This window comes from Hemibagrus wyckioides, linkage group LG28 (genome assembly GCF_019097595.1).
Source record: "Hemibagrus wyckioides isolate EC202008001 linkage group LG28, SWU_Hwy_1.0, whole genome shotgun sequence".
NCBI lineage: Eukaryota > Metazoa > Chordata > Actinopteri > Siluriformes > Bagridae > Hemibagrus > Hemibagrus wyckioides.
Window position 1 is genome coordinate 3,359,090 of NC_080737.1, and position 22,367 is coordinate 3,381,456.

The window sequence follows — 22,367 nt, forward strand, 5'->3', positions numbered from 1 at the left end:
AAAGAGAGGAGGCAGCTGCACGGTAAGCCCCAGGATCAACTAATGGCTGAGATAAGCAATGACTGGTCAGTGAGACCTTATAGATGAAATCTCTCTCTCTCTCTCTCGCTCTCTTTCGCTCATATATAATACACAGGTTGTATATAGTAGTTGTGGATGGCAGCCATCAGGCCTTTGCATCAAACTGCAGTCTGATTGTCTGGAACCAGGTTTGGAGTGGTTTAGAGCAGGCAAAGGTGAACCAGTCACTTGAAACTTTACCACCTGTGTCTGAGTGAGTGACAGGTATCCGTAACGTTGCTTGCCAGTGATATCTCACACTGCCTTCATGCCTGTAAAACACAGTGACATTTGAATTAGGTTTATTCCGTTCACAGAGTGACAAAGTACAAAAAGTCCACTGAAATAAATTCCTTGGACCAGTCTTATAAGACCCTCTCCAATTCTCTTCTTTGAAAATTTTTACTTGGCTTTGTGTTTAGCTTTGGATTTAAACTCAAAACTCTCAGGAATTTCTTACAAACGTTGTTTGAACATAAATAAAGCTCTGATAAATATAAACCCTTTCTGTGTTCAGTTTGCAGAGTGCCAATTCTTCAACACTTGTGTTATTGTCAAGAAACTCAATGCTGTTCCTTAAGGCTTCTAACCTTCTCTGATGCAGGCTAAACTGATCGTGCCCAACAGCACGGCTGGGCTGATCATTGGTAAGGGTGGAGCAACTGTGAAGTCGGTGATGGAACAATCAGGTGCATGGGTGCAGCTCTCACAGAAACCAGAGGGCATCAATCTGCAGGAGAGAGTGGTGACAGTAAGCGGCGAACCCGAGCAGAACCGAAAGGCTGTAGAGATTATTGTGCAGAAGATCCAGGAGGACCCTCAGAGCAGTAGCTGTCTCAACATCAGCTACTCCAATGTTACAGGACCTGTGGCCAACTCCAACCCCACAGGCTCACCATATGCCAACAGTGCTGAGGTTCTGCCTAGTGCTGCCGCTGCCGCCGCTGCCACTGCATCCACACTGCTGGGCCAGGCGGGCCTTGCCAGCTTCCCCTCTGCAATGTCTGGCTTCTCCGGCAACGACCTGCTGGCCATCACCTCCGCCCTGAACACGCTCGCCAGTTATGGCTACAACACCAACACTTTGGGGCTTGGCCTGAACCCAGCAGCTGCCTCTGGGGTGTTAGCGGCTGTTGCTGCTAGTGCTAACCCTGCGGCTGCCGCCGCAGCTAACCTCTTAGCATCGTACGCTAGCGAGGCATCCGGAGGAGCGGCTCACCCAGCTGCACCCGGGCTTGCAGGCTTCTCGCTGGGTTCTCTTGCAGCTGCCACGGGAGCTTCCAATGGCTACCTGAACCCGGCCTCCTCCCCACTAGTGGCCTCGTCACTGCTGGGGACTGAGAAACTGGCAGAGGGTGGCAAGGAGGTGCTGGAGATTGCCGTGCCCGAGAACCTGGTGGGGGCCATTTTAGGGAAAGGGGGGAAGACGCTGGTGGAGTACCAGGAGTTGACAGGGGCACGCATCCAGATCTCCAAGAAGGGGGAGTTCATCCCGGGCACACGCAACCGCAAAGTGACCATCACAGGGTCGCCGGCAGCAACGCAGGCCGCACAGTATCTCATCAGCCAGCGGATCACGTATGAGCAAGGCGTCCGTGCCACAAACCCTCAGAAAGTGGGCTAGAGAGCGAACTCAAGCGATATGGGGAGGGAGGGAGGGCAGCGAGGAAAGGGATTCGACAGAGCAACGAACAAGAGAGCAGACAATGAACAAGATGAACAAACAAAAGACAAAAACAGAGGAAAGAGGTCGGTAAGGGGAACAGAAGAAAAAAGAGGATGTGTCCCTGTTCACATTTCAGAGGAAAGAAACAAAACAAAAAAATGTGAGGAAAGAATGATGCTCACCTGTGGACCTGGGGCAGATGTGTAAAAATTTGGGACTGAAAATCTGCTGTTCTGTTCTTTTTTTTTTTTTTCTTTTTTTTTTTTTTAAACTGGAGCTAAGTGGTGTAGATGATGAGGGGCTCAGTACTGAACCCTGTGGCACTCTGGGAGGGAGGAGACTCAGGCCTCACCTCCTCTGTTTCTCACAGCCAGGGACCAGCTAGGTTCCATTTTATTTTTCTGTCATTGGTGGAGCCTGAACAAGATAGTCCAAATTTATGACGGAGACCTCCACATAGGTAATGAGTTTTGCAGCAGCCCCTCTTGGGGACAATTCAATATCTACAGTTTGGCCCTTTACAGATTTTTATGTGTTTTAGGCCTGAGGCAGTCTTGTAGGGTTTTCCAAAAAAAAACAAAAAACTAAAGATTAACATAAGCAAGGCAGGAGATTTTTTGTCTACTCACACTAGCCGTTTCAGATCCATGTTACTGGCTTTCTCCAATTAATCAGACAGCAGATTACTCTCAGTCACAGTAGATTTAGATTTTACTTAAACCTGTGATTTCAGGTTGACCTGAATGTATAAAGACTTCCTGGTCTTGCTTCTTTTTTTTTTAACAAAAAAAAAAAAAACGACATATGTGTCAGGAAGTCCAAACTGAGTCTTCGTTTGGCATCAGCAGCCGAACCCGACTCAGCCACAGAAAGGCAGGCAGACAAAAAATGTCAAAGGAAAAAAAGGTCCCTTCGAGAGGACAGGAATGTAAAAACACACACACAGACACACACACACACCCACACACTCTGCGAGTGCAGTTTAGTCAATTGAACCCTCTTTGGTGCTATAAGGAAATCACTAATGAGAAAACATCAGAGATTTAAATTTCTTACTTAGCTAGATTTTAGCACTTTGGGGTTGAATTTGCCTTCCCCTCCATTATTGAATAAAAGCAATTTTATTGGTCATAACGTCGAATTGGTCATAACATCATTACAAATAAGGCACATTAGAGATAACAACAAAAAACACTTTTCAGCTGCTAACTGTAATTTGGGAATTAATTGATTCAAGAACTTCAGAATCTGCATGTGAAACATCTCGAAACTAACCTACTGATTACAGGACTCGGGACAAATATTAACACTGACATTACCATTAAGAAATAAGCACCTCGAGTGTTAAGCCAGTCTCAAATATCCACTATGTCGCTCCAGTGAACACTGGTGATTTTTAAAAAATGTGTGGGGTTTTTTGTTTTGTTTTTTGTTTTTTTTTGTACGAATAGAGCTCAAGCTGATATACCTCATGTTTGGACAGAATGGAAAAGAATTAAAGATTTCCAGTTTGTATGCAGTGCAACAAAGTCCTCGATTGAGTTCCAGTTGGCACCTAGTTCACTACTGCGCAAACTAGCCTCGATGTCAGGCTGCCGGAGGTCTGGCAGTAGAAGGAAGGGAGCGCATTCAATGCAATGCAGCCTTTGTAAAAAAAAAAAAAAAAAAATTAATAGCAAACTGTTTTCCACTCTGATGCTGGTGTGAGTTATCTGGCATGAAGGAATCCCATATCTTAGTCAGACGCAAACATGCAGAGATCGCTCGTCTCAGAGAAACTGCACATCTTCTAGCATTAAGGCTCAGTGCTTTTCCTGTGCAGTCCTCTGGTTTGTTCGTTTGGTTTTTTTTTTTGTTTTGTTTCCTTTTAGGGTGCTTTGCCCGAGCGTAACAACCCTGTATCCATTGTGTTGTGGGATGCGTTCTTTGGAAAACAGCATGGCAGAGTAATAAATAGCATGTTTTTTTTTGTTTTGTTTTGTTTTTTTTAAAGGCCATACACTTAGCACCGTCGTCTCTGCTGCTAACTGCATTTTTAAATCCAGCAAGGGAGCTATGAGGTACAGAACTTGTACAGATAAATACGAAGGTGATCTCTTTTAAACCACACTGTGAATCAAGCAGCCGACACCATCCTAAACTCTGGAATGTACTGTACACATTGCAGCGTCCACTAACGCACAGCACAGCGGGGCTGGACGCTGTGGACCCGTCGGTTCCTCCAGCTGAGAGATACTCCGGGTCAGCTCGAACGGCTCGGAATTCACACCAGCCATTAATTAGCAGATCTCCGCTCGAACCACGGCCGTCTATATATAACCACGTGGCTAAGCCCGATCTTCTACTGACCTAAATACACACTCGCAAAGACATTCATCAACTGCCTCCAATTCCCAGACCATAATCTGCTTTGGAACCAGGGGGAACAGAAAGCAAGAGTTAGAGGGAGGGGAAGAGAGCAAGAACGAGAGACACAGCGATCCATTTATGTGCATCGAATTATTGCGACAAAGATTGCCTTAAGAAATCTGTTACGTGCACTGCTTTTGGCAGGAAGTTTATCAACAGACCATTTTTACGATATTCATCCATCTCAAGAATTGTCGCTGCTGAGGAGCAATTACTGCACGCTGTCGGTTTCGGGCTAAATAATTTATTTTTAAGATTTGAGATGAAAGTACATATGCAATTTCAGAAGCACAAGCCCAGCACAACCGCGTGCAACGTCTCTGTGCATTTTGTTGTGGAAATTTAATATGGTGAAAATGAAAAGACTTCAAATGAAATTGCAACTTCATTAACCATGGACTCTCCGTCTATTTTCCGCTCTTATGCTGCGTATCTCCCCAGCCTCTAGTCTCAATTTCCTTCTCTTTTCAGGCACTTTTTAAAATGTTAAATATATTCTTTATTTATTTCCAGCTGTCCGTTATGTTTCTTTTTATCCATCCATTAGTTACATGGTTTATTTTATCGGATGTGGTAGCGGTGGCGGTCCCCCAGCCGAGTTCATCCATCCTGTTCTCAGTCTCGAGAAGCTCGGTCAGCGGCGTAGATTTCGTACACTTTTCTGGCCGCAACCTTCAGATCCGATTGGCGCTCGGCACTTCTACGTACTGTTATTCAGCTTGAAAGCAAACTTTTAAATGGAGATGAGGCAGAGTGCATCTTGGGCATGTTTATTGAAATGTACCAGACCCTTTAACAAAGCTGGTGTTCCATCCTGACATCCGCGGTACGGTTCCATTGGCTAAAATCGCCCATGCGGTTGCGTTTCTTACATGGTCACTTGGCCATTGTACTCATGTGCCAGATTGAAACGGATTGAAAAATCACTTAAAAATTCGGTAACTACCTCAACACTGTAACTTGAACAGGGTCCCGAAGGAACCTTTCGCAAGGACGACGTCTGAACGGACGAGCTCTGGAGGGGGGACTACCTTACCACAGCAACACGCTATCTTCGAGCTGCCTGCGTTCTTGCCCTGCTCTCTGGTTAATGGTGGCAGTTTATGAGTGTCTTAGAGTACATTCCTTGGCCTCGAGTAAGTGCAGGCATTCCTGCCCCCTCTCCTCTTTCCTCCATGGGGCAGTGGATGACTGTCATGAGCACCATGCCGTTAAACTGCGCTGCTGCTCCACAAGTTCGTCTTCTCTCTGTGAACTCTTGACCTGGAAACGGTTCTGTACCTCGACTCAAATCCATTTTCACACCTGACCTAAGATCAGTTTGCCCTAACCGTTATGAGAGTGTAAATAGACTCGCTCCAACCCTCTGAACCACGGGGAATTGGTGCTTTCAAAAGGAGGGCTGGATGCCTGAAAGATCCAGAGCAAGGAACTCTGGGAAAGGGGGATGACGCCCACCTCAAGCTCGAACGATGACCGTCGTTCGTATCCTGTGCTCTCTATCCTCTCTCTCTCGGAGAACGGTCTGAGGTCATTCTTTTCCTCTCCCTTTTCCCCCTTTTTTAAAATGAAACTGTGGATTCCGTCCTGTCCCATGGTCTTCGTGGAACTTTTAGTGTCGTTCTCTAGTTTGTAGTCTAAATGCAGTTGTCTTGCGCCGTGGGTTTCAGTGTGTGAACTCCGTTATACTCGTGTGTATGACGACAGTGCCAATCGAGCCAGATTAAGATTAGCTTTGCCATTTGTTTGTGCATTAGAAATTCGCTCTAATCGGAGTGCTGGTGTCCATATCGACGTCCCTGACGATTCTTTTTTTTTTTCTTCTTCTTTTTTTTTCTCTCGATCTACATAAATAAAAATGTAAAGAAATATTGGAAGCAATATTGTAGCATGTCGTCCAGTTTTTGTGTTTTTGTTATGTCCGTTGTATGAACCTTTGGATTTAATACACTTTTGAATGAATAGGTTTACATGTACTTTTTTGTAATACTGTAAAGAAAGTAAGGAAAAAAAAATCGAAAAAATGCTGCTATTTGATAAATATACAAGAAATATTTTAGTTGAAAAGATGTCTGATCCGTTTATTAGAGTTACGCTCGTTTTTGGCAGGAGCACAAACGAGGTGTGTCGATAACAAATAACATAGCCGTGAAATAAAACCTGTGACCCACGCAGCTTCTTAACATGTAGACGTGCGATCAAGCATTTTAGATATTTCGCTGACTATTTAGACGCATCGATCAAGTGCCAATCAATCGATACCTTTTAGTTCGAATGAAAAGATAATCAAAAAGAATAAAACGTTGAGGAGAAAAAAAAAACAAAAGAAGAAGAAAAACATGAACAAAGAGCAATGTCAGTGTTGTTTTTAACTCCATAGTTGCATAGAGAATAATAACGGTAGTTCTTTTATGCATAAACATGGTTTTTATACACTCGGTCGAGAAAGCATCCTGTGCGTTCGTTTGAATTGTGGCTTCCACGCAGCTCTTCCTTCATATTCTCTCTGTAGGTCGGCATGGAGTAGGCATAAACATGTTATAATCATGTCGTAAACGCGTTATTAAGCACCCATAACATGTCCCATTTATGAAAGTGTGTTTCGTGGAGTTAGGTGTTTATCTTTTTTGCACGTCTCTATTGCATGATATCCAAGTGAATTATCAGGGGGGCGGGGAATCAAAACTAACACAAAAAAATAAATAAATAATAAAAAAATAGAAACGTTTCGTTTGAGTGTCTAGAGTCATTCTGAGGCACAGTTTTGCATGTGGCGCAGATCGAACACGTTTTCAGTTAACGGCTTCAATTTTTATTCCTTTTGCCTTTCTTTCTTTTCTTTTTTTTTTTTTTAAAGACAGATATCGGAAGAGCTCTTATGGTTCATAGACCGGCACGGTAACCATGGGAACTGGCCCTGCACTGTAAAAAAAAAAAAAATGAAATGTTGGATCAACAACGAGATCTCGCAGCTAAAGGGTTTAAAGCAGTTCAATAAAGATTAATGAAACTCTTTCTGGTCAAAAGTAACTCGTTAGGCAGCGCTGGCTCGGTGTAACGCTGCATTTCTGGGGCATTTCAGCGCTCTTGGGGTAAAAAATATTCTCCTGGATCCACTTGTAATGCAGGATAAAAGAAAACGACCTCCCTGTGAATAGGTTCAAGTTTGAACAGTCTAGTGGCGACACGAATGGAATAAAAATTCCAACTCACGATGAGGTCAGAAACAGATTTTACCACAATATGGAAATCTTAATTTCGATCTTTACTCTGTGTTCACACTAGCAGGAGACCAAGCGATGGACGACGGGTCAGTTTACCACCTACGTGAGCGACACAGAGATTAGAGATTCATAATGTTTACTGCACAAAATTGTAAGTGAAATCTTATCCAGACTTTTACGACCTTTCATTAGAGTATATGGAGAAAAATTCAATCTGGAAGGACATAGCAGAGATCATTTGGAGCTTCTCATGACTGTAGAGGCTGGTAGGAATCCAGACAATGACATATAAATCAAAATAATACATTTTCTCCTGTTTGACATTGAAAAAAAAGGAAATCCTGATTAGGCCACGCCCACAAACAACACAACAACGACAACGTGAAAAGAAACCCCATGTGAATGTGGGGGAGGTAGAGCTTTAAGGTAAATAATAATGAAGGGTAATGAGGTGTGTGTGTACAGTGCAGGGTCAGGAACACAGGTCTGTGGTTAAGTGGACAAAATACAGCCCATGCATGCAAAACGTCTGCTACGTTACGTTAGGTTACATTACGTTACCGTGTACGTCATATTCACGTGAATCAGTTGGATGTCGTAACTTGATTCTCCAAACCCCGGCTGTAATTTTTCTGAATGTATTTGCATTTTTACATAAAAATGATAACAGAATGTTATTTCCGTGTTCCGTGTCTGTAGGTGGAGGCTGTTGAAACTCATGTGCGTGTGTTTGCGTGCGTGTGTGTGTGTGTGCGTGTGTGTAAGTGTGCGAACGCCGCATTAGCGCCTGTGTTTTTATCTTCTGATGCCATTTCTCCTTCCTCTCTCTCGTCATCAAATGCACTTTACTGAGCATTAGGTCCCCATGTCAACACACACACACAGACGTACACACACACTCACATATACACACACACACAGTGGAAACCTCCTGGATGCAAACCGAAACCAAGCAACCTGTTCTTAACCTTCACACAGTGCGGTTTTCCTCTTGCTCTCGTTTTCGTTCTGTTTCTTGTTCTGATTATGATTTCAGCTGTATTTTCTTTGTAATTTTTTTTTGTTTGTTAGTTTGTTTTCGAGGGAGATCTGAAGGAGTGTGTACGAGATTCCAGCATTCCTCACATCTCCCTTACTGCATTCCCTTTGTGTGTGTGTGTGTGTGTGTGTGTGTGTGAGTTTTGTGTCTGTAATTTACTGACACATAAGCGCTTGTTACTGTTATTTTTTTTCAATGCTTTGAATGTGAAAAGTGTTTTTTGATTTGAAATCTGTAAGTTATGTTCGTTGAAGAGGAATGGTAAATAAAACACAGAAACCTCGAAAAATGTCTCTGCGCTCTCAATCGGCTAAAAAAAAAGGACCGCTTTTTTTTTGATGTGACTCATATTTTATGTTTTCATACGTCTCACACACACTCACATAATAAAATATAAAATTTATATTATATAAAAATATAAAGCCACAGTGAGCACAGTGCAGCATGTTTAATGCGATATGCAGTAACAGACCGCAGGAGTGTGTTAGTCCCTCATTATTCCACTTCCTGTCGCTGCTACTGAAGAAGGCTAGGCTGAAACATCAGAAACAAGCCCATCAGAGAGATAGCAAAAACATTTAAAAGCATTGATTGTGGCTAAATCAGCTATTTGGTTCTGGTAAAATAAGGAGTGCATGAGTTCAGGAACATAACCAGACCCAGAAGACTACAGGAAACTGTAGAGGACGAGAGAAGAATTCTTTCCTTGGTGAAGAAAAACTCAAGAGGTTAAGAGCACCAGAACCTCCAGGGAGGGAGGTGGATCTGTGTCAAAGCCAACAATCAGGAGAAAACTTTGCCAAAGAAACTACAGAGTTTAATACAAGATGGAAACTACGGGTAAGCCTCAGGAACAGGAGGACTTGAAGGGGACTGATAGGTTCAGAGGCCACACCTCCTTCACTCTTCACTGTGACTGACAGACACTTAGCCACATAGGCTATACACCCTTCATAGAAACTGTCAGACACAGAGGCCACACCTCCTTGATAGATACTGTCAGACACAGAGGCCACACCTCCTTGATAGATACTGTCAGACACAGAGGCCACACCTCCTTGATAGAAACTGTCAGACACAGAGGCCACACCTCCTTGATAGAGACTGTCAGACACAGAGGCCACACCTCCTTGATAGAGACTGTCAGACACAGAGGCCACACCTCCTTGATAGAGACTGTCAGACACAGAGGCCACACCTCCTTGATAGAGACTGTCAGACACAGAGGCCACACCTCGATAGAGAGTGTCAGACACAGAGGCCACACCTCGATAGAGAGTGTCATGCACAGAGTCCATGCCTCTATAAAAACTGTCAGGCACAGAGGCCATGCCTTGTTCATAGGGTTTTGTCAGACATAGAGACCACACCTCCATATGGTTCTGTCAGTCACAGAGGCCATGCCTCCTTGATAGAGACTGGCAGGAACAGAGGCCACACCTCCATAGAGACTGTCAGGCACAGAAGCCACGCCTCCTACATAGAGACTGTCAGGCAGAGAGGCCATGCCTCCTTCATAGAGACTGTCAGGCACAAAGGCCACGCCTCCTTCATAGAGACCGTCAGGCACAAAGGCCACGCCTCCTTCATAGAGACTGCCAGGCACAGACGCCCATAGGGTTCTGTCAGACACAGACGCCACACCTCCATATGGTTCTGTCAGACACAGAGGCCACGCCTCCATATGGTTCTGTGAGACACAGAGGACACGCCTCCATATGGTTCTGTCAGACACAGAGGCCACGCCTCCTCCATAGCATGGTTGATCACTGAGAATATGTTTGATCTGATCTTTAAATCTTTACACATTTGGAGGTTGTTCAAAGTGTGTGGAAATACGAATGATGTCAGCTTTCCTCATAGCAAAGCTGCTAGACCAGATCTCTTTCTCTCTCTCTCTCTCTCTCTCTCTGTTTCTCTCACTCTGTCTCACACACACACAGAGGTGACACTGCCGCACTGCAGTGTGTCTGTGTGCTTACAATTTAATTATGATGAATGAAGAGACTTGTGATAGTCGGAGTGTGTAGCCGTGCTTCACAGACGAGAGACAAAAGCGAGTGTGTGATGTCTGCTCTGCACCTAAACATGGAAATACACAAAGAATGATCCCTATTAATAGCGCAGTAGTGATGCTTTCATTATACTCAGGTCCTATAGCACAGCGCACAACGTGCCACAATACCCTTCAGACCTTATATGTACGTTAGCATTATCACAGTGTAGTGTTGTGTGACTGCGGCTCTATCTGATTTGTCCCAGTGTTTAGTATTCTTTGATGAAAAATTCTCAATCCAAACACACACCAAATCCGACGTATCCTCCTCAACGGTCTGATCTACTGTCCTATTTTCTGCTCAGCTCACAGGCCTAAAGTGGAGCACGGCTATTTCTAGAGCTCCTTTCTCCAATCACTCCATCCATAAAGCCATCATTCATGATTAGAGGAACTGCAGGCTCGTACACCGCAGATGTCCTTCTGTAACGTTAACAGAAACATGAATAATGTCCGTATCACTCATACACCAGACCTGGACCTTAACGTGACTTTTGGCCTTCACATCATGGAGCCTGGCGTGAGGACGGCGCGTCTCCCTCGGCTCTGTGCTGCTTACTTACTGAGTGATTTAATATTTATTTGATTTCATTTGGAGAAGGAGAAGGTTCTGGCAGCGTCTTTCAAACCGGATCTGAACAGATTTATTCAAGAAATGTTTTTTCTTTTTTTTCCTAAAAGTTCATTGTCCTAATCACATCCATTTAAAACGCAGATGTTTCATGTAATCAACAAAACCGCAAATAAGGCTAGTTATTCAATTCTGACAAAAGTAATGGCATCCTATAGAAAATGGAGGAAGAGTTAGTGTGTGTGTCTATGGTAACCAGAACACTACCTTTTATTTAAAAAAAATAAATACATTTCTGGGTCTCTGTCCTTGCTGTGGTTTAAATGGAGGATTATTATTAATCTCATGGTGTTGCTGTTGTGTTAAAAATAGAATAAGTGCATTACACATCCTGTGAATTCCAGGAGCTTTGGATGACATACAGAAACCACAAAAAATTAAGGTTAACTAGAATTTTTGACACTTTCTTTCTTTCTTTCTTTCTTTCTTTCCCTCAGAATACAAAATGACCTTAATGTAATGAGAATTCTTGCAGACATTAATGTTTTCTTCAGTCTTTCTCCTTTCCTTATATCAGTTTCTCCCTCTTTCTCTCAAGTGCAAACCCCGAAGCCACCTCCCATAAACCACACACACACACACAGAGTGAGAGAGAGACAGACAGACAGACAGACAGAGAAAGAGAAATAGAGAGCGAGAGAGAGAGACAGAGAGAGCTAGAGAGAGAGAGAGACAGAGAGAGAGCGAGAGAGAGAAACAGAGAGAGAGAGAGAGAAAGAGAGAGCTCCCCTTAAGAAGACTATTCATCTAATATTGCAACAACCTTGGTTTTCATTTTCACACACACACACACACACACACAGCTCAGCCTTCTCTCAGAAGTGACATCACACAGATGACACTCCAACACTCTTCAGTAATCAGTAACCATCTCGGATCTGCGGCCCAGTGGCTCTGATCGCAGTCTCAGACGAGTGGAGTGTTCCGGTCCGGCTGGACGTCCTTGCTCTGCCTCCACCACAGTTCCTGCCTCCGTCAATAACGTTCCAAGGTCATATGTCTATAAACGCAGCACATCATTCCAGTCCCTTTGACGCCACTAGCTTGATTTCCTGTCTGTTGAGATCGGACACAGTGCTGAATAATGCTCTTGATTATTTAAACGCAGCATCAGTGTGGAGTTTATACGTGTACATGTGTGTGTGTGTGTGTGTGTGTGTGAGAGAGAGAGACTCTTTTCTTTGAAGATCGTAAGATAGTAAGATAAGGAGAGAGGATTTGATGGTAAAATCATGTTGTCATGGCGACAGGTTCGTAGAGGATGGGGTGGGGGGGATGCTTCTCTGACAGAATGCTGGGATATTCCGGTCACGGATGCATCGCTATGCCACCGTAACCGTGGCAACCTGGTGCTCCTGATCCCCACTCCAAGAGAACCAGGTAAGTACGGCTAAATATCAGGAAGAGCTTTGCAGTGTCTTTCTCTCTCTCTCTCTCTCTCTCTCTCTCACACACACACACACACACACACGTATGATTAGAGGCATAATTTCACCTCACCGCCTCCTCAGTGCTGATCTTTCTGTCCAATCAGTGGCTTGGAAACACTCTCACGGAGTATGTTAGCGTTAGAGCTGTGGTTAAAGCTCTTCTTGCTCATTACTGCTTATAAACAAAAATCTGGCAACAATTTATTAAAGACTGATGTTTACTTTTAATCCACAATGTTGCAGGATGTCCACAGTCCACTCACTTCCTGTTATCACTTACACTACAGCAGCTGCAATCCTTCGCTCCTTCTCCAGCTGCTCGTGAAGTTAACACACCTGGTTAACATGCCGCAACTCCTCTGTCCTGAAGATGCTTCCGAAACCTTTCTGAGAACTGACACTGGAGACTCCTTCCAGAAATGTTCATTTTTTATTGCCCCAAAGGACATTTTTTCTTTTTTTTAAACGAGGGCATTAATATAAACCTGTAATTTGCATCTGCGCTACAGTCCCAGAGAACTAATCAGCCAATCTGACCAATCAGAACGCAGCGTTCGTTCTCCAGCGCTGTGATGTAAACAATCACGGCATATTTACATCACAGGACAATACGAGACGGGATCTGGGGTCATCCTCAAGGATCTTGGGATCAGTTTTCTGTACGTGATTTTTGTCACTGCGTCCCAGGATGCACTGCGGCGGAATACTGTGACACCCCAACCAACCCCCCAACCCCCACCCCCCAATAGCTGAATGAGGTTTGGCTTTAGACCGTGTGGATTTGGCTCGTTTTCCAACGTGATTAATATCGCCTTGACTGACTGCATGTAGCGCACAAAAGAAATAAACACAGCATCAATGTGACGATGAATAACGTCGCTCGTCTCGCCCCTGTTCTGCTGCTCTGAAGCGGTTTCAGCAGAGCCCGGCGTCGGACAGAGCTGCAGCCGCAATCAGAGCTGATCAATAACTATTTGCGACGGCACACCAGCACTGATTCAGGATGCAGCTCTCGCCCTGCCGTTGCCGTGGAAACCAGCGCCGCAGTGCTGCGGGCTGAAATTGGGAGATGGAGGGGGGAAAAACGAGGGGGGGGGGTGGAGTGGAGTGGGGGGGGGCAAGCAATTCAGGTGGGATAGGTAGATGAAATGAGAGGGAGGAAGAAACACAGGGAGACGATCGCACATTTCTCTCGGCTCTGTGTCGGCTGACTGCTAATCAGTGAAGGTGTTTGAACACAAAGGACAATTCTATATCACAGCGTCTGGGATCGAGGGATCCCATGAAGCCGAGCGCCCCATTAAGACTCGTTAGCTCATTACTCCAGGTGCGTCGTGAACGTGTTACGCTCGAGACTTTATTTCTGTCAGAATTCTATAGGAGCTGTTCTCTTTCACAGTCTTGCTTGGCTTCATATTTTATCACCCAGTATTCATTCATTTCTAAGAAGTTCTTGATCCTAGTGAAATATAAATAATGCATCAGCTGGTGAAAGACTAAGAGAGGGAAGAGGATTCTGGTCCAAACTCAAAACGCAGGGTCATTATTTATACTGATGGAAAGGGTGTGAAGCTGTACGTAGTAACGTTTCTGGTTTTACTCATTTATGGCCCCCCAAAACAACCGGCATTCTGACCTGGACACAATATGGTACAATATGGTGGCAGGACGTGTTACTCAGAGTCCCAGGTTCGATCCTGTCTGTTTGTCATGTTCTTCCTGAGCCTGTGTGGGTTTTTTTCTGGGTTCTCTGCTTTGCTAAAACACCTCCCAGGACCTAGGCTAAATTGACCTTAGGTGTGAATGTGTGTGTTTTCCCACCTCACATCCTGTACATTACATTACATTTACAGCATTTGGCCGACACCCCTTATCCAGAGCGACTTACAATTTCTCATTTTTTTTATACAGCTGAGCAATTGAGGGTTAAGGGCCTTGCTCAGGGGCCCAACAGAGGCAGATTGGTGGACCTGGGATTCAAACTCACAACTGTCTGATCTGTAGCTCAACACCTAAACCAGCACCACATCTCCCTACTTCTCAGGACAGACTCCAATTATAAGGCAAAAAGTATATTAGCTTGTTGTTGTTGTTGTTGTTGTTATTATTATTATTATTATTATTGTTGTTGTTGTTGTTGTTGTTGTTGTTGTTATTATTATTAATAATAATTATTAATAAATAAATAAATAAATAAATAAATAAATAAATAAATAAATAAATAAATAAATTAATTATTTGAGCTCTTCTCCCAGGAAAGCTTCCCATGAATAAACTGATAAAGTCACTTTTAATGTATTTATTTTTTATGTATTTATTAATTATAAGGCAAAAAGTATATTAGCTTGGTTTATTATCATTGTAATTTTTATAATTATTATTGTTGTTCTTGTTGTTGTCGCTATAATTATTATTAAGCAGGAAGCTCAGCTTATAAAATAGAATAAACAAATAAACAAACTATTAATTATAAGGCAAAAAGTATATTTGCTTTGTTTATTATTATTATTATTATTATTATTGTTGTTGTTATAATTATTATTATTATTTGTTAAGCTGGAAGCTCAGCTTATAAAATAGAACAAACAAACAAATAAATAAATAATAGAATGAATTACTTATTTGCGCTCTTCTCCCAGGAAAGCTTCCCATGGATAAACTGATGAAATCACTTTTAATGTATTTTATTTATTTATTTATTTATTTACTTATTGAAAGAGTCGACCTATAGCATGTTCAACAAATAAAAAAAAAGAATATTAAATATTGTAATTTCAGTGAAGTTTCATAAGGCGGCGCTAGACCTGTAGCGCCGTCAGTGTGGAAAAGGCATCTCCTCCAAACCAGCAGGTGGCGCTGTGTGCTCTAATAGACATGATCGAATGAACTAATACGTTAAAAAAGTGTTGATACGTTTATATATATATATATATATATAATTTTTTATATTTTAGTAACATTTCATAATATAACGACGAGAAGTATTTTTCTTGTTTTAAAAACAAATTATAATATTATAATCCAGTAGGTGGCGAATTGTACGCGAGCTGCCTTGACTAATAGAGGAAGAGAAGAAGAGGAAGAACCGGGAGAGATATTACTTGTATTTTGTCCATTTTTTGTCTGTGTTTTGTGATTTTAAATATTTTTTCAAGCTTCACGTTTGTAGAAATAAGCAATAAAGTTGTATATTATATGATGCGCATTTAGAGTTGGTCGCTAGGTGACGTTACGAGTATAAGCCTTGGATACGTGGCCGAATCTCTAAATTCTCCTTGCGTCCTACCTAGGTGCCCTACTTAGAGGAAGGAACGAAGGGGTGCTTGCGCACTAAGTAGTGCACTACGTAAAGAAAGTCTTGCTATTTGGGATTCGGCCACCGCTTCTGTAGGTGATGTTAAAGCTGTTAGCATGGCGAAACCTGAGGCGATTTCTGAAGAGTTTAAAGGAAACATTGTAAAAGACGTAAGTGAAAAGATGACTGTTTATATTTATATTTTATTTTAATGTAAATAAACCTTGTCGTTATGGTGTCGAGACAGGCTCCACCGACTGTTTACTACATCCCGGACTTTATAACAGAGGCAGAAGAGGAGTATCTTCAACAGCAGGTAGATGTTTATTAAACATTTATAAACCACAATACACTATAGACATCCTCACCTGTGTGTGTGTGTGTTTGTGTGTGTGTGTGTGTTTCAGGTGTACAAGGCCCCCAAACCCAAATGGACACAGCTGTCAGGAAGGAGACTGCAGAACTGGGGTCCTATCATATTTATTATTTAAATAAAGTTGTTTTTTTTTGTTGTTGACTCAAGAGAATAAAAACCCTTTAGTTGTGCAAACTGCATGTCTAAATCATCCACACGGCTCAGTTTGTACATAAATGTTATAAAAAGCGACAAAAAGAAGTTCTCAGTGTTGTGAACCTCACGTCTCCCTCCTCGTGTTTTTGTGTGTGAGATCAGGAGGTCTTCCTCATCCGAAGGGGATGATCGCAGAGAAGCTCCCTGATTGGTTGCTGAGTTACACAGAGAAGATTTCAGGCCTGGGGGCATTCGCTGGGAAGAGCGCCAATCACGTGCTGGTGAACGAGTACAAGCCCGAGGAGGGCATCATGGTACATCACACACTGATCCTTACTAATGACCTACCTCACAATACTCACCACACCGTACTCTCACCACAATACTCATCCCAAAGTACTCTCACCACAATACTCACCACACCCTACTCTCACCACAATACTCATCCCAAAGTACTCTCACCACAATACTCACCACACTATACTCTCACCACAATACTCATCCCAAAGTACTCTCACCACAATACTCACCACACCCTACTCTCACCACAATACTCACCACACTATACTCTCACCACAATACTCATCCCAAAGTACTCTCACCACAATACTCACCACACTATACTCTCACCACAATACTCATCCCAAAGTACTCTCACCACAATACTCACCACACCCTACTCTCACCACAATACTCACCACACTATACTCTCACCACAATACTCACCCCAAAGTACTCTCACCACAATACTCACCACACCCTACTCTCACCACAATACTCACCACACTATACTCTCACCACAATACTCATCCCAAAGTACTCTCACCACAATACTCATCCAAAGTACTCTCACCACAATACTTACCACACCATACTCTCACCACAATACTCATCTCAAAGTACTCTCACCACAATACTCATCCCAAAGTACTCTCACCACAATACTCATCTCAAACTACTCTCACCACAATACTCATCCCAAAGTACTCTCACCACAATACTTACCACACCATACTCTCACCACAATACTCATCTCAAAGTACTCTCACCACAATACTCATCCCAAAGTACTCTCACCACAATACTTACCACACCATACTCTCACCACAATACTCATCTCAAAGTACTCTCACCACACCATACCCTCACCACAATACTCATCCCAATATACTCTCACCACAATACTCATCCTAAAATACTCTCACCACAATACTCATCCTAAAATACTCTCACTACAATACTCATCCCAAAATACTCACCACAATACTCACCACACCATACTCTCACCACAATACTCATCCCAAAGTACTCTCACCACAATACTCATCCCAAAGTACTCTCACCACAATACTCACCACACCATACTCTCACCACAATACTCATCCCAAAGTACTCTCACCACAATACTCATCCCAAAATACTCTCACCACAATACTCACCACACCATACTCTCACCACAATACTCATCCCAAAATACTTTCACCACAATACTTATCCCAAAATACTCTCATCACAATACTCACCACACCATACTCTCACCACAATACTCATCCCAAAGTACTCTCACCACAATACTCATCCCAAAGTACTCTCACCACAATACTCATCCCAAAGTACTCTCACCACAATACTCATCCCAAAATACTCTCACCACAATACTCACCACACCATACTCTCACCACAATACTCATCCCAAAATACTTTCACCACAATACTTATCCCAAAATACTCTCATCACAATACTCACCACACCATACTCTCACCACAATACTCATCCCAAAGTACTCTCACCACAATACTCATCCCAAAGTACTCTCACCACAATACTCATCCCAAAGTACTCTCACCACAATACTCATCCCAAAATACTCTCACCACAATACTCACCACACCATACTCTCACCACAATACTCATCCCAAAGTACTCTCACCACAATACTCATCCCAAAGTACTCTCACCACAATACTCACCACACCATACTCTCACCACAATACTCATCCCAAAATACTTTCACCACAATACTTATCCCAAAATACTCTCATCACAATACTCACCACACCATACTCTCACCACAATACTCACCCCAAAATACTCTCACCACAATACTCATCCCAAAATACTCTCACCACAATACTCATCCCAATATACTCTCACCACACCATACTCTCACCACAATACTCATCCCAAAGTACTCTCACCACAATACTCATCCCAAAGTACTCTCACCACAATACTCACCACACGATACTCTTACCGCAATACTCACCACACCATACTCTCACCACAATACTCATCCCAAAATACTCTCACCACAATACTCACCACACCATACTCATCCCAAAGTACTCTCACCACAATACTCATCCCAAAATACTCTCACCACACCATACTCTCACTACACCATACTCTCACCACAATACTTATCCCAAAATGGTCTCACCACGATACTCATCCCCAAATACTCTCACCACAATACTCATCCCAAAGTACTCTCACCACAATACTCACCACACCATACTCTTACCGCAATACTCACCACACCATACTCTCACCACAATACTCATCCCAAAATACTCTCACCATAATACTCACCACACCATACTCATCCCAAAATACTCTCACCACAATACTTATCTCAAAATACTCTCACCACAGAACTCATCCCAAAATACTCACCACACCATACTCTCACCACAGTACTCATCCCAAAATACTCTCACCACAATACTCACCACACCATACTCTCACCACAGTACTCATCCCAAAATACTCTCACCACAATACTCACCACACCATACTCTCACCACAATACTCATCCCAAAATACTTTGACCACACCATACTCTCACCACAATACTCATCCCAAAGTACTCTCACCACAATACTCACCACACCATACTCTCACAACATTATACTCTCATCACAATACTTATCCCAAAATGGTCTCACCATGATACTCATCCCAAAATACTCTCACCACACCATACTCTCACTATAATACCTATCCCAAAATAGTCTCATCACAATACTTATCCCAAAATAGTCTCACCACAATACTTATCCCAAAATACTCTTACCACAAAACCCATCCCAGAATACTCACCACACCATACTCTCACCACAATACTCATCCCAAAATACTCTCACCACACCATACTCTCACCACAATACTCATCCCAAAATACTCTCACCACACCATACTCTCACCACAAAACTCATCCCAAAATACTATAACCACAATACCCACCCCAAAATACTCACACCTCAAAACGCATCACAGTACTCACCACAAAAATACTCACCCCACTATACTCTCACTTCAAAACTCATCGCAATACTCACAAAAGTAATCACCCCGCCATACTCTCTCCACAAAGAACACAATACTCACCCCCGAAATAATCACCCCACCATACATGTTCTACAAAACTCATCACAATACTAACCATGAAATAAACAGCCCATTATACTCTCACTAAAAAACTCATCACAATACTCACCACAAAACCATTTCTCTTTCTGTCTCTTCCCTTTTTCTGTCTCCATCTGGGTCTGATTAAACTGAGTTCCTGTATTTTACAGATGGAGGATAAACATAGTAATAATGAATTCTATGTGAAGAAACACATTTTTATTCTGATTTTTATTTAATAATCTTTTTACATTAATGTGATAATAATATAATGTTGGCGTCTTCCTGCACTGGAGTTTGACCTCTGTGTTCTGAGGACAGCTGTTCTGGACTGGAGGTTCTGTTCTGTCTTTAATTTCACGCACCTGATCTCTAATTGTGTGCGTGTGTGTGTGTGTGTGTGCGTGTGTGTGTGTGTGTGTTAGCCTCACGAGGACGGCCCTCTGTATCACCCCACTGTAACGACCATCACTCTGGGATCTCACGCGCTGCTCGACTTCTACAGACCCATCGATGGAGCCCAGGTAAAGTCCTGACCGCTCGCTGAGGCCACTGATAAACTGATGAAGCTTTAGAGCAGCTCTGAAGAAGCTCGTTTAGAGCTAAATAAATAAGAAGCTGAGACATTTAAAAGAAAATAATGAGCAGTAGGAGGTTGTACCACACACTTCTGGGGTTACTACGTGGCTAATGTTAGCAGTGTTTGTGTTATTGTACACACACACACACACACACACACACATGCAGAAAGTTGGAGTCTACTTATTATTTTTGACAGTCTGTTGGGAAAATAGTTTTTGTTTCTTCAGTTTGTGGCTGTCGACGCCTCCGATCCACCGCTGAGTCACCACTCCGGTTTATAAAATCATTTCCTATCCGCGGTTCAGTCAAACATGGCAGGGTATGATTGGTGAAGCGAGAGAATCAGTGTGGAGGGTGTGATGGGAAACGGAGAACCAAATACGCCACACAACCAAAAAACAAACAAAGTAAACAATAAGTGAATGAAATGAAAGATGAGGGAGGACGATGTAGCAGGAAAACATGGAGGAATGTCACAGTCTTTTACATTCGTCATCCACTTTATTAGGAACACCTGCTCAGTCATGCATCTCTCTCTCGCTCTCTCTCTCTCGCTCTCTCACTTTCTTTCCCTCTTTCTTTCTTTCTTTCTTTCTTTCTTTCCCTCTGCAGACTGAAGTGCCTCAGACGGAGGAGAGCCGCTACATGCTGTCGTTGTTGCTGCAGCGTCGCAGTCTGCTGATCCTGCAGGACGACATGTATAAGCGCTACCTTCATGGGATCAGCAGCGTCGCCACAGATACGCTAACGGAGCAAGTGGCAAACCTGGCGGTGGCGGGAGGACGGGTGGGTGAGACGCTTTCCCGCGGAACCAGAGTCTCCCTCACTATCCGTCACGTGCCCAAGGTCTGCCGTGCCAACCTGCTGCTCTCCAGGAAGTGACCACCGAGCCGGCTGAACCAGCAGGTAAATAGAAAGTGACACAACCAGAGTTATGGGCAATCAGGAAATGTCATTAGGTGACATGACAAGACTCATTCTTCAGCAAAATGTTTACATGTTTTTTTTACATATATTTACAGATTACATTATGCTACAATATCTGTGTTTGAAATAAACAGTTTTGAATGTCATTACGAGATTTCTGATTTAACCCCAGGCTTCAGATTTCTGCGACCCAGCATCCGAATCCTGACACCGTAATACGACATCATCCCTCCACCAATCAGTTCAATATCCTCCTCACTTACAGCAGTAAAAGGTCCAGTGTTATATTCCAGGCACAACATTTCCATGTTTCTTTACTTCTTTGTGTCTCTTGGCATTGCGTTAACATTTCTGTGGTCAAACAATTAGCTCTGCCTCCAGGTGGAACAGAAACCGCTCACTTTTCTGAACTTTTTAAATTCATAAGACGACTTGCAGGGCTCACACATTTTCATAGCAAAGGGAATTAGATTCATTTTATCAATTGCTCCTTTAAAAATCTACTTTTAAAAGTCTTTCGGAATTTTTCCTCTGCTCACTGCCCATCAAATAACCTCAGTCAGTCAGGATCCTTCCTTCCTTTATCGGTCACTGTGTTGTCGTCTACTTTCACCTGATTGTCCAGAATGATAATAGCCTTGGTGATTATTCACCTGAAAGAAGGGAAGTGATGTTTTTTTTTTGACTGCATATAATTGCAGTCCATGATTTCTGAGAATGATTATGTTGTTGGTGTTATTTTTTTACATGCACTTATTAAAGTGATGATGATGAAATGAATCCTTGCTATGTACAGTAATCTATTTTATTACTAAATGTTTGCTTTATACACCGATCAGCCATAACATTATGACCACTGAGAGGTGAAGTGAATAAGACTGAGTATCTCCTCATCATGGCACCTGTTAGTAGGTGGGATATATTAAGCAGCAAGTGAACATTTTGTCCTCAAAGTTGATGTTAGAAGCAGGAAAAATGGACAAGCGTAAGGATTTGAGCTTTGAGTTTGACGAAGGGCCAAACTGTGATGGCTAGACCACTGGATCAGAGCATCTCCAAAACTGCAGCTCTTTGGGGTGTTCCCGGTCTGCAGTGGTCAGTATCTATCAAAAGTGGTCCAAGGAA

The 22,367-nt window shown here is 42.8% G+C and overlaps 2 protein-coding genes across 3 annotated transcripts in view; both read left to right on the forward strand.

Moving 5' to 3' along the window:
- Positions 1-8,681, forward strand: part of nova1 (NOVA alternative splicing regulator 1) — a 32,859-nt gene extending 24,178 nt beyond the window's left edge. For both annotated transcript variants that reach the window (XM_058383279.1, XM_058383280.1), the window contains exon 4: positions 665-8,681. In XM_058383279.1, the coding sequence (XP_058239262.1) occupies positions 665-1,684 (1,020 nt within the window). In that variant the 3' untranslated portion in view covers positions 1,685-8,681. The remainder of the gene's footprint in view (positions 1-664) is intronic.
- Positions 8,682-15,487: 6,806 nt separating this feature from the next.
- Positions 15,488-22,022, forward strand: alkbh6 (alkB homolog 6). Its single transcript, XM_058383302.1, has 8 exons — positions 15,488-15,618; positions 15,806-15,980; positions 16,058-16,126; positions 16,218-16,278; positions 16,484-16,635; positions 20,159-20,257; positions 20,928-21,221; positions 21,415-22,022. The coding sequence occupies exons 2-7, from the start codon at positions 15,927-15,929 to the stop codon at positions 21,195-21,197; spliced, it is 705 nt and encodes a 234-aa protein (XP_058239285.1). The 5' UTR covers positions 15,488-15,618; positions 15,806-15,926; the 3' UTR covers positions 21,198-21,221; positions 21,415-22,022.
- Positions 22,023-22,367: the final 345 nt, after the last annotated feature.